Here is an 18,972-nt window from a genome sequence, read left to right on the forward strand (position 1 = left end):
GTTTGATGATGCCAGTCTTTAACCTTTAGTATAGCGCTGCTCTGACAGGAATGTAAACTTCAGCTATAGTTATTTTATTGATATACATGTTGCCATAATTGTCATGTATTCTTTAAAGCTATGTCAGCAGTTTGAGCCAAAACTTTCTGATAGCCAGATATTGCTAAAAAGTTTAGTAACTGATTTGTAAAAATTGTTTAAAAGGTTTATTTGTGCCTGTCGGTCTGATGGCTGGCCAAACTGAAAGTTGTATCTGACTAACTTGAAATTAGCCTTCCTTTGTCTATCGCAAAAGTTGTCTCTGTCCAAACAGAAAGTTGTATTGCGACAAATTGAAAGTAAAATCTGACTGAACAGAAAGTACCATCTCTTTGTCCATCACAAAAGTTGTATCTGTCCAAACAGAAAGTCGTATCGCAACAAACTGAAAGTAAAATCTGACCAAACTAAAAGTAACATCTCTTTGTCCATCGCAAAAGTTGTATCTGTCCAAACAGAAAGTCGTATTGCAACAAACTGAAAGTAAAATCTGTCTAAACAAAAAGTACCATCTCTTTGTTCATCGTAAAAGTTGCATCTGTTCAAACAGAAGGTCGTATTGCAACAAACTGAAAGTAAAATCTGACTAAACAGAAAGTACCATCTCTTTGTTCATCACAAAAGTTGTATCTGTCCAAACAGAAAGTCGTATCGCAACTAACTGAAAGTAAAATCTGACCAAACTAAAAGTATCATCCCTTTGTATCTGACCATACTAAAGGTTGTGTCTGGTCAAAGTGAAAGTAAAATCTGATAAAGTGAATGAATACTTCTGGTTACAGTAAATAAAGTCTCACTAATATAAAGTATATAGGATATTGATGAAAGGGATCTTTACTAAACTCAATATAGTACTTGAGTGAACTGAAGCTAACATACGCATAAACTAAAACCACGTTCTGAGTAACTGCAAATCAACTTCTGCACATACAAAAAGTGAAGGCAGATCATATTGAAAGTAGAATACAAATTCCTTATGTATCAACATGTAACTTCGTGGCCTGTGTTTTATGAACTGAAAGTGAGGTTGAGTTTGAGGCGTATGTTAACAGCGATTATGGAATAGTTCAGTCGTGAACAAACTAAAGCTCATAGTTAGGTTCTAGATAAATTACATGCCTCATACGACATTAAGTATTTTGCACTATAGCATTACAGGCCGTCAAATCGATGGGCAGATAAATGAGGCAGTGACATGAGATAATTGGCTAAGTTGTGTCTATCTATACTTGAAGCTTATTTGATTGGCTCTACTGTTATTGAGTGACAAGTCGTCTCACAAGTTGTCATTTTTACCTTCTGCTGCAGATCGCTGCTGAGGTGAATAGAAGACAGCGTAATGTAACGAGACTCGTTGAGGTTTTGTTGATTCTGGTTATCGTTCTTCATCTACAGTAAGTCATAAAGTAACATGAAGAGTTATTTATAGAGTTATTTGTAAAGTTATTCATAGAGCTATCCATAAATTTGTCAGTGTTGCTACATGCCTTTTATTATGGTAACCCAAAGGCTCCAACAAGAGAGTTAGAAATTTAGGCAATTTTGGAACGCTGTTGTAAGTGGCGTTTGACAGCACTTTTCTTGTCATAGAATATTTTCCTGCATGGAAAGCTGTTGCGCAAATTTTTTATCTGCTAAATTTACTACATCAAAGTCAAAGATGTGTGCCAGATGGCTCACTGCTTGTGGCACATTACAAAAATTTTACATAATCAGGTCAACTCTTTAGGTGAGTCAGTGAATGACATCATGTTCTGGTTACTATAAACATGAGGAATTATGATTCTGATTCTTACAGATTCTTTCTTGTGACAGTAAAGTAACCTCACCAAAACCTCTAACTCCAAAACCTGTGATTCCAATTATGGTTACAAATTAAAATTGGTCTGTTCTTGTCAACACACTTGCTGTGTGGCCTAAAAAGTAAAAACAGCGCCATTTTTGTTTTTGGAAGTTTGGGCTTTGAAGGAGCATAGGGTGTACGAGGTGGGTAGATGTGAGATATGTTGATTAGAATTGCACATCTCGCTCAATTTAAAAAACCCATTCCTTTTGTCTTTATTGGTGTACACAATGGTATACAACAATTTAGTCTGGCAGGGTTAATTGACAATTATAGACAAGCACCTATGTGGCCATGCATCCTTACAATATATAGCCTGAGATCTTTGTAAATGTTTTAAATGTCTTTAGTTTATGGTAACTGATCACTTTCCTTATAACAAGCGTGTTTGTTATATGCTAGGATTTTTAATTGGGTATATGTTATGTTGCAGAGCATCAATAGATGAAATACTATATCAGTTGCATATCGCTGAAAGCAACATGTTTTTTTGTTTTATTTACATGTACATTGTATGTCTAAAAATATCTCATGAGCAGAGAGAAAAAGCATGGGGGAGACAAAGGCTTATTGCGCAACAGCGTAGCTAATGGTAGAAGACAACTCCACATTTATGAACGGATACATGTAGAACCAGATTATATGACAGCTTATCGCATACCCAATGTGCAATAGACTTCTTTCTACATATAATCTATCAAATCTATTTAGGGTACGTGAGGATAGCGTGTAACTGTAGCATATGTATGCATCTGCAATGTATGAGGGGTAGGATTCTTTGTTTTAAAACTACTTTTGCTGTTTAGGTAAAGTAAACTAAGCAGTTTTAACTCCATGGCCTCAGCCTGTAAGCCTGTACTTGACTAATTTGCAAGTAAATAGAGTAATCTACTTGCAAGTTAGTCAAAAGTTCTCGAGCTAGCTCACGTGCCGTACACCTCACTTGCACAAATTGCTTTGTCAGTTATGATAATTCTTTGTTCAACAGTAAAGCTATTGGAAAAGCAGTATTTGGAGACAAGATGAATGGACAAAGCTATGCTTGACGGTGGTACAAAATTTTTTGCTGAGCAGGCAATTCCAAGGTGGGCAGCATCTACCTTCAACTTGTGATTTCTCTCCTAAAAGCTAATAATAGGAGTTCTATTAACATTTGTGTACCAAATGAAGTGCCATGCACTAGCTACCAGATAAGGTAGTTAATTCTGCATTATTGTACCTAAAATATTTTTGTTTAATTTTATAAATGTAAGGTTATGCAGCTGCTTAAACTTTATCATAAATCTCGAAATGCTTGCAAGACCAATTCTGAAAAATATTCAGCATGTTTATTGTTTAAAAACGATCTAGAATGCTGGCATTCTAGATTCATTAAAACCAAATCATGTAAATCATAAAATCTGCATCACGATAAGTTATCTTCACAGACTGCTACTAACTTACCCTATATAAAAATTATTAACAAGATACTTAGACATAGATACACGTAATTCTCATTGCTTCTGCTAAGTACAGACAGTAGTGGTTGTCATCAGTTAAAATTTTGATTCTTTGGGATTTCTTGTCAAAAAAGAATATCCATGTTAATAGCCAAACCAAAACAACCCGTAGGATCAGATATGTCCAGACTAGTTGAGATAAGTCGTTCATATATTGAACATGTTCAATTACTAAGACTCCATACAGCGATGGTGTAATGACACCCGGGTGTGCTGGTGCTGAAGTACTACACCGGGTTGACAAGCAGGGCATGTTTTCATGTGGCGCTATAGTGGAGCGGTGGTTGTGCTACCCCTTTTGTAAGGGTTGTCTCTTTAAGTCAAAAACAAAAAAATAGATTAGAGTGTCTCAACACCAAAAATTTCTGCATATGAAGCTACAGGAAAACAAGACCTAAGCACATGCACAAGTGCGACGCCGTTGTTCGCTAAAGCCCCGTTTCCATGGCAAAAAGATAACGCATCACACGAGTGTTTTATTTCCAAACATCGACACTGAATCATTACAGAGATATAGATGGACAGGACAGTTCTCATAGTGGTATTGCATCGCAATACGAGGGTGTGTCTGGACACTACTTAATATAAAACTTGGTATACATATATACTTCAAACTTGCAGACTATCAGTCTACAGTCTGTTAGTTCAGTGTGAGCGAGTGAGTAGAACTGATTCTTGGAATAAGGGCTGAGATACGTATAAAACATGCACTAAAAGCAGCTTTTTGGTTTGTATTGCGATTCCCTTGTGTACATTTGAATTCAAAGTTGCTAAATTTATTATTAATTAACAAAGAGGAATCTGATCGATGAATTACTTACATTCCTATGCACTAATCTAAGATAGAGATACCTCCTAGCCCTTCATATTGCTGCCCAAAGGAAATGGATCAATAGCCTAGAATATCAACTAACAAGAAATCTTGGCAGCTTGTTTTATTATAGCATCAGCAGTGTGATTTCATATTGAAGAGCTTGTCAGCAGCACCTCAGGACAAATATGCTCAGCACTTACTGTAGCGGGTTTGTCACTATGTGGTGCTGAGTGACAGTGTTTGATCAAGTAATTTTCTGTATCACTTGCGTTTTCAATTAGATATCTGATTACGCTGCCGTGAAGCCTAAGGGCAAGATCTTCTTCATTCATATAAGACGCAGAACCTACAAAAAAGGGTCCTACATATATATCTAGTCTGCTCACAAAACATTCAGCTCAAGTAACCACATAGTGTATAACAGCGACACAGCGTTCAGTTTAACAGTTTCGGTTTTATCAAGTGCTTCTTTCAGTTTGATCGGACATTTTTCAGTTTTGTCAAATGCTTTTTTCAGCTTAGTCAGATGCACTTTTCAGGATAATCAGACAAGGTTTTTAGTTTGGCCAGACATAACTGTCAGTCTGCTGTAAACTTTGTAAGCAGGCCTTTGAAAATGTACATTAACCTTATATGTCTTGGTACTTGTATGAATGAGGTAAGTGAGAACTCTCTTAAAAGATTCTTCAATCCATTTCATAATCCTCAATCTTGTTTTAGTACTAGTATCCTAGGAGTCTAGTGTGCTCTGAGAGATCACCAGGTGAGCCACCAAAGCACACAAAATAAGTATGTTCACAATGATGGCGTTCTCCTTTTGGCGTTCATCGTCAATTATGTGAACCGTCGACCAGTGGCATTGACGAAGCAATGCGGATAGTCGTGAAAGTTCGCAGCTATCATACTTTCCTGATATTTCACAGACGACCGCCTGTACAATTTGAACCATTTCGGCGATAGTAATTCACGATTGCTGATTGCGTGATTTATTTATTTCCATATATAATAGTCACTGCAGGACTAGTATTTGATTCTAGCAGTTGAAAACCAAGAAGTTTTTTTGAGAAAAGTTAAAAATAAAATGAGAACACTACATCAAGGAGTATTTGTTGATGCAAACACGAATGGGTTTAGAACAGTATGAACAATATTATTATCGGCGATCACCGAAGTATTGTGGCATCAACACCGAAATACGCAAGATAATGTGACCCAGCCTTTATTGTGTTGGTATATCAAGCGAATGGTTGTGGGTTCAAATCTAATATGAAGCTATATTTTGTCCCAACATCCAGTCGATATTATAGTAAAGATTGAATACTAGAGATGGTGGAACAATTTATTTGCCAATGTGTTCTTTGTTAGTTGGAATGTAACTGCGGTTTATTAACAAAAGTATAATCTATATGTATGTCCATACTTTGCGGTTTAATTCAATTGTCTACTAGAGATAACTCAAATATGTGATCATCCTTACTTAAGCCGATCAGCTGCTGTAGTGTATGTTAGATGGTTACAGTATAGTAGAGTATTATCCAATTTCCATGCTCTACATTATATGTATGTGTAGGTCAGCAAAACTTAAAGCCCTTATAAGGTATGCCTGTGCAAGGCTACTATTAGGAACCTTCATTTGAGTGCTGCAATTGTTGTTATACCATCCCAACTGTTGCAGAAATAATGTGTGGCTTTCGGTTATGTCGGGAGATATGAGTAACTGTATCATAAATTTGTTTCTACATATTTAACTGTGATGTAACGCTTGTGTTTTACTCACAGAATTAACAAACCTTCAAACATGGTATTCACTTTCATTGTTACCAGCAATTCATGGAGAAAAGATGAACTGGAAGACCGTGACTCTCTTCCTTCTCATCAGCTTTGTCAGCAACTGGCTGAAGTTGTCCTCAGCCTCTATTAGTGCAGGTAAGGCTTTGCTAGTCTACAGTTACCATAGTTAGCATGATATGTCTTGTAGCCTGAGAAGCAATATTCCTATATTTATTGAAACTAGTCTAAAAGTGATCTGTTTGAGTTCATAATGATGATGATGCGTTTATAAAGTTATTTTTAATTAGTATTTCAACAAAATCAGACAAGAATATTATATTAATGGCTGCTACAGCATCTGCTTGCACATACAACTAACTGTGCCGTGGTCTAGTGGTCTGGAAAGCAACAGGTTTCGGTTCAATTCCCAAAAAAGGCTGCTGGTGATGAGAAAAATAATATTCAACTGTAAATTACTCTTTGCAACTGGGTGTGTCTTCAATCGTCGAGGTTTTCTTGCTATTGAACTCCAACATATTGAGCCAAGATCACACAGCCATTGTTGGGGAATCGATGCTCTTAAAAACAGGTAGTCTCCAGTCTCCAGTCTTGCAATATGCTAAATAGACAATATAGCGGTTTCCGCTAGGTTCAGTAGAATGCGAGTAGGATGGTTTTGATGCACTGATTTGTAGGTAATTAAGTTTATTAACCATCAAACCAAACCGTGAAATCTACAAAGTATCAAAAGCAACAATAGTTTAAAATTAAAAAGAAATACACTAATTCACAAATGCACATGATAATAATACACAAATTCCCAGAATGCATAAGAAATTATTGTAATAACAATGTATTAAAACGGCAAGGAAATAATATTAATAAAAACATACCTTTTGCCATCTGCAAACTCGCAGTACTATTGCTCTTAGAAAAAATGGGATAAAATTATTGCAATTCAAAGATTATTAATGTAGCTCGCTGTAAAGTCAGCTGTAAACTGATTGCTATTGCTGGGTAGTGGATTGCTAAACTCTAAGAAAACACTGCTCAATAACACAGGACTGGTCAACCCAATTTGAACAGATCTCCCCATCCAATCACAAAGCAGGCAATGCTGCCTAAGCAGAGACAGTTGCCTAAAGCCGTGGTCACACGGGCACTGAACCGAACTAAATGACGCAAAACGACGTCGTTTTCAGCTCTAAAAAGTTTGGCTGAGGACATTTCTGGCCGAAACGAACTATTTCGGTACTGCTCGAAATTTCGTGCTGAACCCTTGCTCTTATTGGCTGGTTAAAATTCTAGAATTCTAGCGAGCACGCGTCACATTTCTTCTTACGTGCGTGTGAGTAAAGTTAAAAAAGAAATGGGACGATACTTTTATTTCGTTAAATAAACAACATGAAGCAATTTACGACAAGGTTCACCCGGACTTGTGATTGGGTTGCATAAATGTAAGATGTTGCACTTAAGTTTTGCATACATGTAGGGGAATGGTTGTGATTTTCTTTTGTGTAGAATATAAGTAATGTGTCATATTCATCCTGATGAACTATCGTTGACTGATTTATTTATGTAAAACCACAGTACTATGATAAAGACTGTTTTTGTTTGTTATGTACTCAGCATAGAAAAAAATTCATATGTTAATAAAAAAATATAATTATGTTGATGGGAAGGGTTAGCAAAATATTTGTATCGAGTGATTTATTTTGAGCAGCCGAACGATCTTCTGATAAATCTGCTGTGTAATTATAATTTATAATTGTTCCTCAAAGTTTTTTTTGTTTACAATAGAAATATTTAACTCAAATACATAACAACTACTAATGAAACCGTGTCCTGTCTCTATACGTATGGTATCTAGGAAGCGAAGTTACTTCGGTGGCCGTGTGACATGTGCCACGAACCGAACCAGCCTCCGAACCGAACCGATCCTACGTCGGTTCGGTGCTCGTGTGACCACGCCTTAAACCTGCTCAAACCAAAACTTGCCTAAGCCAAACGGCTCGCGCGTTGGCAACAAGCCAATTCATTAGCGGAGTAAGAACTGGGTTCACTGAGTACACAAAACCGTTGGGCAGTTGAAAGTGCGTGACATGCATGTGATACGCCATGTAACCTTTTACAGACAACATACTCGATTTTTGAGGGATTGAACAGACAGCTGAAATTTACTCACGAACTGGTTTAACAGTTCACTTTTTATTAGTCAGATGCTATGAACAGCTTAAAAACTGTTTCATCGAAAGCTTTTACCTTTAGCGAAAAGTTGTGCAAAATTGACTATATTCGGCATGGAAGCAGTTTGTCGTTAGTCTTATTATGACCGACTCCTGCCCTGGCAGTCTCGTGTCTCGGAAGAGATCGCCATGTGTAATGATCATCTGCACGATATTTACTATAATAAGAGCCGTGTCCGTCTGTCCGAAATAACGGTTAGAGTGTTAGAAAAAAATGGTTACCGCAGGAATCAAACTGGAATATTCCTTATAAGAGAAGGTCACACTACCAACTACACCACCCATCCAACTTCTGAATTGAAGAACAACTATGCACATAATTATTATGCCTGACTATCTTCTACAGCTCCAAGGATTGCCTGTGTACTAGTTATTGCAAAATGTGGAGGGCGGTAGTGTGGTTTAGATGGTAGTGTGATCAGGAGAATCGACTATCCGTGGTCGATTCTCGAGTGGTGCAGTCTTTTTCCTAACGCTCCTAGCGTGGCGACGTATGGACAAGGCTCAGCGTGCTGTGAGATCATCAGGTATCATAAGCCAAGACATCACAACGATTTTGAAAAGCACCGAGGTGCTTGAGTCATGCTGGTAGTCGTCTGCCTGGCTGCAAAGCCGAATAGCAGTTTGATTCCTGTGCAGTGCAGAATATTTTTCTAACTTTAGCTTCTAAAAAATGGACACTGCTTTTATTGTCATAATGATTATAGTAAAGTTTCCACTGGCGTCTCAAACAATGACTGCTACACCTGAGAATGCGCTGCGTTCACAGTATGGCTCACGTTCATAGTATAGCATTTTTGTTTGTTAAATTATTTAAGTTAAAATATGAACAAGCCTGTAGAGCTATGAGGTGCTGGTATGTCACTTACAACTAGTTAAATTAGACTCCATTCATATGCTGACTGACAGCTGGAGGTTAATTTTTCCCAAGAGAGCAGCTCCTTTTCTCTTTCCATTGTGAAAGTTGGCTAGTCATTAGCTAGTAATTATTGATGAACTCTGTCATATACTTTCATAAACACTCACCCTCTTTTCGTCTCTCACGCAGCCTTCCAAGAAATTTTTGTGGCAGCATTTTGCTATCATACACTTTGACACTCTGTAATGAGGCCTTTAAGATACCAATATCGCCATCAGGTATTTTTTAATATATTTCTTGTATTTTCTATTCTGTAGCACTAACATACTATATCCATCATCATATATGCCAATTTATGAATTTTCTGTCATTATAACCTATAATTCACCATCTTTACTCCTCCGCAATATTATTCGATTATTAACTTTTAAAACACGTTTGTTCAACTCTCTCAAGAATTCCGAGTTTCTGTATTTTCATTTGTTTCTTTTGGCGTGTAATGAAAACCATCAGTTTGTCGATGATTATCAATGCCAATAAATAATAATAGACACTTTAATACAGGTCAGCTTTATTAATACACATTAAATGTGGTAATACTACGTTTAATATATATTAATAAAGCCGACTTTGGCATGGTGTGTGTTTGTCTGCGTAAACATGATGCGTTTCCACATTTCTTGGTCAAATTTTTTTGGGATTTTATAAAAACTTTCAAAACATATGCTTTGCGCCCTTTGCCAGGTCGCTAAAAGTATTTAGTCTCAAAACTCCATTTGTTTCCTAAAAACCAGCCTCTTAAGTACTTATCTGTGCGCTATTTGGTTAAAAATGAAAGAAATATCATTCACCGCCAGGCAAAATGCTAGTATAATTACGTTTCTATTTAGACTGGGATCTTTCAAAAGTTCAATACATCAAAAATGAACAAACGTAGCATTTGTAAGCTGATGAGCTAAGGTAGAAATTGTCTGACCCTGTCTATCAGATGCCAGCTATTTAGCTAACATTTATCTAACAAGGTATAAAAAGTCTGTTACGTGCAATAGGGTATATAAGTTTCTAGTTTTTGTTTTTTATTCTTTAGAGGAATCTTAATAATAACAACAGCAACACTTATAACAATAATAATAGTATTTGAACCTTGCATTGTCCCATGTTTTGAATGTATTTATTAACTTTTACGTACATCTACCTGATGCATATCACCAAGTAACAGTGTAGATATATATTAGTAAATGCAACAAACAATAGGACTAGCGCGATGTAATGATACAGTATTCAGCACGTAATGTTATAATTTCCTTAGCTACACTATGATAAAAAGTGATGATAGGTGTCTGTATGACAGCGCAGTTTCCTTGCAAAGAACTCATCAGTCCAAGAGAGTGTCTCATAGGATAGATATAATTCAGATAGTCGCTGTACTCTCAAGCGCTTTAGAGGGGTTTTAATTAAAATTTAAGATAAATTTATAGAATATAGAAAAATATAAAAATACACAGAATTTATATGTATATAAATATTTTTAGAATTTATTAGAATTTGAAATTTATTTATATAAGAATTTATAGAAAAATATATTTCATTCAGAGATGTGAGATGCTTTGTTTTGAATCAAAAACAACCAATTATCTAATCTGATCAATCTTTCAGATTTCAAAGAATGGCAGGTTTATTAGGGAATATCAGGTGCTGAAACTGTTGACATGGCAGGTTTATTAGGGAAGATCAGGTGCTAAAACTATTGACATGCCAGGTTTATTAGGGAATATCAGGTGCTGAAACCGTTGACATGGCAGGTTTATTAGGGAATATCAGGTACTGAAACTGTTGACATGACAGGTTTATTAGGGAATATCAGGTACTGAAACTGTTGACATGGCAGGTTTATTAGGGAAGATCAGGTGCTGAAACTGTTGACATGGCAGGTTTATTAGGGAATATCAGGTACTGAAACTGTTGACATGACAGGTTTATTAGGGAATATCAGGTACTGAAACTGTTGACATGACAGGTTTATTAGGGAATATCAGGTACTGAAACTGTTGACATGGCAGGTTTATTAGGAAAGATCAGGTACTGAAACTGTTGACATGGCAGGTTTATTAGGGAATATCAGGTACTGAAACTGTTGACATGGCAGGTTTATTAGGGAATATCAGGTACTGAAACTGTTGACATGACAGGTTTATTAGGGAATATCAGGTACTGAAACTGTTGACATGGCAGGTTTATTAGGAAATATCAGGTGCTGAAACCGTTGACATGGCAGGTTTAATAGGGAATATCAGGTGCTGAAACTGTTGACATGACAGGTTTATTAGGGAATATCAGTTGCTGAAACTGTTGACATGGCAGGTTTATTAGGGAATTTCAGGTACTGAAACTGTTGACATGGCAGGTTTATTAGGGAATATCAGTTGCTGAAACTGTTGACATGGCCTTGAGCAGTTAATAAGGCTTCTACTGACGTAACAAAATGCTCAGATATGAGCTGCCAGGTGTGCATGCTGAATATAAATATGAAGTGACAGAGTTAACAGTAACCAACATATCAAAAACAAAAAGGACCAGTCTGAATGAGCTTACAAACTCCTTCAAATAACACCGTGACAGATCTTATCATTATTGTCATCTCATTCTTTAATCTTGGTGCTGTGAAACTTTGATAACAACTGTTTTTCGCTAGAATTGATGTCTACATGACTACCCACACAGGAACTAGTACTCTGAAAGCTGATGTACTGTGAGAGATCATCGGGTGGGCTAATGAGTGCAGAGAATATGTGTATATCCTGCATGGTGTGCACAATCTTTACCATGCCAATGGCAGCGTCCGTCTGTCTGTCTTTCCGATGCCATACTAAGAGTAGTTAGAAAAAAATTGTTTTACACTGGCTTTTTATCTAGACTCTTAGTTTACAGTTTGATATGCTGCACCACTACAAGACTCTGCCACCTTGATAGGTCAAGAAATAGTTATAGACATACTGATTACTCATTACGATCTCTCACAGTGCCCGGGACTGCCAAGTATACTAGTAATTATAAAAGGCAGAAAGTGAGTGACCAGTGCAGTAGTTAGCACACCGATATGCTAAACTTATCACCGAATGTTTACATGTTCAAATTTTGTATGATGCAATCCCTTTTTCACCATCTAACTGTGGCATGCAGACTGCTCTTATTATAATTAAGATTATAATTAAGATTATAGTAAAGATTATAGCAAAGATTATAGTAAAGATTATAGTTAAGATTATACTAAAGGTTATAGTTAAGATTATGGTAAAGATTATTGTTAAGATTATATAGTAAAGATTATAGTAAAGGTTATAGTTAAGATTATAGTAAAGATAATAGTAAATATTATAGTAAAGATTATAGTTAAGATTATAGTAAAGATTATAGTTAAGATTATAGTAAAGATTATAGTAAAGATTATAGTTAAGATTATAGTAAAGATTATAGTAAAGATTATAGTTAAGATTATAGTAAAGATTATAGTAAAGATTATAGTTAAGATTATAGTAAAGATTATAGTAAAGATTATAGAAAAGATTACAGTAAAGATTATAGTAAAGATGTGTAACATAAAATGTTGCAGGGTGTCAGTGTGTCACATACCAGAGTTCCTCAGACAAACACTCGGGTATATTCACCTCCCCCAACTACCCGCAACCGTATCGAGATGGTATAAGCTGTATTCTATATGTTTTCGTTGCACCTTCACATCGTAAGCTTGTAGAGGTTATGTTTGAAGACCTTGATCTAGGAGAGATCAGTGAATTTAACAAGTAAGTAGTTATAATACTCATAGTAAATACCCATTTTAAAAGTAACAGTGATTCTGTACAGGATTTTGCCGGCCTTTACTCAGACACGATCTAGAGTACAAGAATGGCTGCATAAAATGCAAGAGAAGTGAGAATGGTTTCATTCGTTTTATTCAAAGGAATACCCATTAGTGGCGTAGCCATGATTACTCTGCTCTCCTAGCAAGAGCGCTTCCTATATATATATATATATATATATATATATATATATATATATATGTATTTTTCCCCGTACCGTGTAATAGAACCGACCGGTAATCGCATAAGAAAGATGCATGTAATTAATGTGATCGGTAACATGTTGGCTTAGTTATACAGCCAAACTATAATCGAAAAAGTATTAGTAATATAAACATATAATAGAGACAGAAACAATGTACAAAAAGTAATGCAAAAGATATGAGTGATTATATGCGGATATTATGAGAATATAATGTCAGAAAAAGGTTTGTGGCCCGGTGTCTGCCACAATTCTAGCCTTATCATGTTTTCTTTCGCAAAGTTATACAGATTTTGAAGGTTTTTGATATAGCAAGTTTGCAGATTTGAGACTGTCTTGTGCTGCGAGACATGTTTGGGTGCGTTCAAACATTATTATGGCATTAGTTTTACAATATTTTAGTTGCAACAATGGTGATAGACTCAGGGTTTACTTGGACCAACCATCGCCATTCATCAATGAAGAGGCGATGTTTAACACACAGATATGTGGACAGACAAGTAGAATGCTCTCTCGAAAATTCTACTCAACTACTGGTGTACTTATTTTGGAGCTTGAGACGGACAAGAAGAACAGAACCCATAGAGGTTTTAAAGGCACCTACTCCTTTTTAAACTCGAGTAAGCTTTCTGTCAACAGTAGTTAATTACATTGGCATGATTGCTTTACCAATTGTCGCTTGTTTACAGGGTGTGGTTACCCTACAATGATTTCAGGCGTCATTTCAAGGGAAAGGCAATTTATAAAATTAGTGAAATATTATGTCGTATAAATGAAAAAAGGCTAGAAAACAGTTTGATCAGTGTGAAAACCTTTCTGCCTAAACATGAACCGACTATTTCTTGGTATTTGAATAAATTAGTTCAGTCCAGTTAACTGCCAAAACATTAACCCATTTTTTGCTTCTATCAGCTTTTCTGACTCACTTTGGGGTCACTGCTGCCAGCTGTATCTTGTACTAATACTGATGTAACAGTTAGTAGAAGCATAGGAGTAATTGTGGCTGGATGCCCTTCCTATCACCACCAATGGTCCTTGTGGGATTCGAACCACTGACCTACTGATCACAAGCTGGCATAATAACCGCTGAACTGCTCTTGTAAAGCAGAATTTGCCAAATTTGACTGAACCGATAAATTAAAAAACTTTGCTGCTTTGTACAACTCACTAACAGCGCTATCACCTCACCATGTCCTAGTTTTTGTTAATTTGTCCTCATCTAAGTTAGTTTACAGATAGATACGACGGTGTACCGATGTAGGTGATGTAGACTAGGTCTATCGCTGAGTTGTTTTTCCTTATCAATCCCTTCATGATTCTCCTTCATTTATAAGTAATCAAGTGGTCTGCGGAGCAATAATATCATATGATATATCTTTTTTATTGATCCCACACCAAACAATATTTTTCTCAAGAGACAACAAACGACTCTGCATGTTTAATATTTAACATGTTATTATTGTGTTTAGGGTAATCGTCGATAATGTCACAGAGCTAACTCTAATATGTAGCTTTAATAAAAAGAATTTTGGTGAAAAGAGAAATAGTGTTGTAATATTCAAACAATCATGAGTATTAAATTCCATAAATCAGAATGACCACACAAGGTTTAGCACTCTTTTATCACTCCTATCACTAGTAAAAAAACATTAAATCAATTTAACTTGGTATTTATTTTTATAAATTATAGGCCTATTGCTTATTATTTTAGAGTTTTTCTTACATCTTACAGCATTATGACTTACGTAATTTCTGAGTAGCAAGCTCACATAGTGTAGTCATAACATCTTACATGTCAGTTGGTGTTTTAGTATCCAAAATATATTATGCTAGAGTTTACTATATGTACCATCCTTTTATTAACTTAACCTTTAAATATATTATTCAAAAGAGTTTAGATTATTAGCAGTGCAGCAGTCAACTACTGCAATAATATATGAAAACAAACTTATATGTCATAAAAGTTAAAGTCTGGTAATATGATGAAAATAAGCTTCTTGTTTAGTTAAATGGCACATTCTGATCAGATTTCGCATCTTTTCAGCTTTTTGTGTAAGTCTTTCGAGCCGAATTTTAAGGATGTATTTTAAGATGCTTAATTTAATTTTAACTTTTTCTCAACTACCTTTTTTGCCTAAAGAATGATTTTCAGAAAGCTCATATAAAGATTATTATGAGTTGGTGTGACATGCGTGACGGGTTTGTGGGTTCTGGGCACACCGACCATCATTACACTGTATTTACTAGACTACCATCTCATAGAAGGTATCTCGAGGCTTTGGTCATATTCTTTAGAAAAACTATTACTTAGTTACGCACACATCTACTAAGACGTGTGGCTAGCTGTAGGTACTGACTCTACCACAAGTTATGCAGCTTCTCCTGACCATACTTTTTAAAGGCCAGACCAATGACCTCACAACCCGCTGTCTGGTGCTTCTATTTTACCCGCTAGCAAAGGCTCTCTAGCAACAAATCTTGGACAATTCTAAGTCTCTATTTTACTTGCAAAGGTATAATTTTGCAAAAAATTACTTTTTGTTTTTTTATAATGAAACTTTGGCCATGAAAATTTAGCAATGCTGTTACTTTGACCTATTAGTTGTTACTCTGTAGTGCTCAATGATTTACCTGAAAAACAAAAGAGTAGCTCTAGCATTGATCATTTTACCTAAGCATCAGATCGATAGCAAAGGGTTGTGAGTAGGTTTGATGCATTTACCAGTGCAAGGCTCTCCCTAGAGAAGTAAACTTCTTTCAGCCAGTACAACTTGTCTCCTTGAGGAATTAGCTATTTTATGGACGATTGCGTGGGATAATGGAGGTGAATTGTAGCGGTATTGGTATTCCCTCCGCAACTGATTAGCGTATAAATGGATTACGTATTCTGTTAGGTAGATCAGCTGCAGTTGTAGACTGAGCTGTCTCTTTCACATAGTTTAGGCTGCCAATTTGATATTATTACAGGTCATCATTCTTCTCTTGGCAGTTAATCACATCAGCTGCTCTTCCAGCTGGTAGTAAAAATGCGGACTATACTTTATACAAATATATTGTATGCCATAAATGGTATGATTTCATTTTAAACTAATATGAATTGCTTGGTAATGCTTCATAAATCACTTCTTTCTAGCATTTTTTGATACATCAATGTTTTAAAACTAAAAAAGTTCCATCCTTAGAAGGAAGCTTTATTTCTAAAGATTACTCTTTCAAAGATTGGATTCTATGACCCAGTCTAGAGAGTAATCTCAGTCGCTGTCATGACTCGTGAGAGATACATGATTCGTGTTAGACTGCTTGTTGTAAGTTTTATTCTTTCATCTCGGTTTGCTATAATAACAAAAATCATTTAAAAGAATTAAGTTGTTACTGCTGTAAAGAAAGCCAGAAAGATTGCTTTACGATGCACCACACCAAATCCCGATCAGCAACACGCTTATGTTGAAGATTAATATATGCATACTTGCATGTATAATAAAATATACCTGTAAATGTAATACAATATATAAGCAAGGCACAAGGGTGTTTTGCTTCTTCTCTTACTTATATGGACTTGCCATGCTTTGGCTCCGCCCCTTTCCGAGGCATCCTGTCCTCTTGCAAGTAGTCTGACCATTCGCCCGAGTCAAAACTCATCTCGAACATAAGGCCGGCTGGCTCTCCTTGCTCTGTATTAATTCACAATTAAAATCATAATGACCTATTACTGTTAGACATTGAAATATTTATTACTTCAGAAAGAGTCTTTGGCACTTTTACTGTGACTGATAATATAATTCTAATGTAATAGAGTCTGTAATAATATGAATTAAATTAAAATGTAAAAATCTGACTAGCACTAACATTTAAAGACTAGTAATTTCAAAAACAAGTAGCTCACACGGTAAATCAGTATCGCTTAGCAACCAAATTCGGCAATTAATAATTTCAATAAACTGTTTTAATTTTGGCGCTGCCATGTAATAGGGTTAAACAAATTTCACAATGTATAATCATCTCTAACTTTATGTATTATTAGATGTGTGCAAGTCATTCTTTGCAAGGAAGAACAACTCCTAGAATGAATGTCATCAACAGATGTGAATGTGGTGATTTGACTGTAATTTGGGCTTTTTATGTGCCTCAAAAAAAATTTCTTCAAACAGTTTTTTATGTAAAGACAGTAAACAATGTGTTTCAATTATATCAGTCATTTTTTTTCTTTGTTTTAAAAATTGACTCACCAGCTGAGAACTGAAAAATATATTTTAATGAGGATTGACTTCTGTCATTGCAGAAGATTTTGAAACAACTGGAGTCAGGCAGACCGACTGCACTTATATAATGAATGCAGGAAGAAAGGATGGACGACTCTTTTCTCCAAAGTACCCACAGGTAAACCATGCTTCAACTGTCACAGGCAGAGTAAAAAGGTGATCCAATACTGCAACCTGTAAATTATATTCTTATAAAAATACGAAATGTGTTTATCAAAACTTTATAAAACACAGAAAAGGTTACTTCAATGTAAAGTTTTTTGGTATGTATACAGCCAATAAATATTTAAGCTTTGTTGTGTATACCGCAGCATTAGCTGCATCAACTGTTTTTAAAGTAACCTTCGGAATAAAATGTTTGCCCACTGTAAGTGGAAGATCTTGACCTTGAGACTCAACATAATGAACTTGCACCGTCAAAGTAACTAGCTGCATTGCTCAACAGATTCTTTATAGAGCATCCAATCGCTAAAAACTGTGATTCACTTATTTATTATCTGTGTCTAGTTTGTTATGATTAAGCACCCATTACAAACTAGAGGTGGAACGAGACAGGTTTTTTAAGCTCGAGACGAGACTCGAGACACTGTCTTGTAAAAATTCGAGACTCGAGACACGAGACAGTAAAATAATGAGCATTTGGTGATGATTTCACTACACAAGTACTAGCTACTTGGTATATATAAAATTAATAAAACTCTTTTTAAATTGAATTTTCACCTGGTGTAAACGATTTAAATACAACATTTTAATAGTGATATGCATGTAGTTTTTGTAAACAAAAGTGACACAAACAGCTCTAAAATACCGAAGTTATATATTCTAAGAAGTTTGAGCTTGATTGATCATAATTAGTATAAACATATTGCTTTGTACATGTATATTTTTACCATCTATTGAATAGTTCTTACTTTTTAATGTAATGTGTAATGAAACCACGCCGTCGCTCTACAAAGAAATACCGCAACTAAAAGAACACACGATAACACTTTCATTCTTATCGTTTCATTAATGTTAAGTTTTGTTTGTGTATTAGCTGTAGTATGTGAATTATATTTAAATTGTACTCATGAACTTATATTAATTACTGTATACATGCACATGTATATTCTTATATTGAGCTAACAAAACGTCATTGTTAACCGAACACGGACTATGGTCGACACGGCCTTTCGTTCGTTTCTCTGTGTCCGGGCAAGTTTTACCCGCGATTGGTAGTATATACGTAAAAGAGGCCCGAATTTTATGAAGGGCAGTTGGTGTTTAGACACGATACGATAAAATACAGACATTTTACCCGCAAAAGTCTAATTTATTAAATTGGATTATCCGAAGAATAATTAGATACGACCCGGTATCTGTTTTAAGGACATAGAACCGAACTAAAAAATAACAGGGCCGTTGTCCGGACTACATGATTAGACTCAGGGGCCAACATAATCAGTAGCAACAGGTAGTAACGGACCGGGTATAACTTTAAAGGCAGTTGCCCGCAATCCATTACAACATATGGAGTTGTTGCTACCGCAAGAAGCCATGTTTTAACAACCGTGCGCAGGCGCTTTAGTTCTATTTCCTGTCTCG

The 18,972-nt window shown here is 35.7% G+C and overlaps 1 protein-coding gene across 1 annotated transcript in view; it reads left to right on the plus strand.

Moving 5' to 3' along the window:
* The first annotated feature begins 1,373 nt into the window (after window positions 1-1,373).
* LOC137405162 (suppressor of lurcher protein 1-like) overlaps window positions 1,374-18,972 on the plus strand; it is a 35,695-nt gene continuing 18,096 nt past the window's right edge. The window contains exons 1-6 of the mRNA XM_068091389.1: window positions 1,374-1,433; window positions 2,871-2,967; window positions 6,020-6,121; window positions 12,681-12,870; window positions 13,532-13,749; window positions 17,409-17,506. Of these exons, the coding sequence (XP_067947490.1) occupies window positions 6,037-6,121; window positions 12,681-12,870; window positions 13,532-13,749; window positions 17,409-17,506 (591 nt within the window). The 5' untranslated portion in view covers window positions 1,374-1,433; window positions 2,871-2,967; window positions 6,020-6,036. The remainder of the gene's footprint in view (window positions 1,434-2,870; window positions 2,968-6,019; window positions 6,122-12,680; window positions 12,871-13,531; window positions 13,750-17,408; window positions 17,507-18,972) is intronic.

Source organism: Watersipora subatra, chromosome 9 (assembly GCF_963576615.1).
Source record: "Watersipora subatra chromosome 9, tzWatSuba1.1, whole genome shotgun sequence".
NCBI lineage: Eukaryota > Metazoa > Bryozoa > Gymnolaemata > Cheilostomatida > Watersiporidae > Watersipora > Watersipora subatra.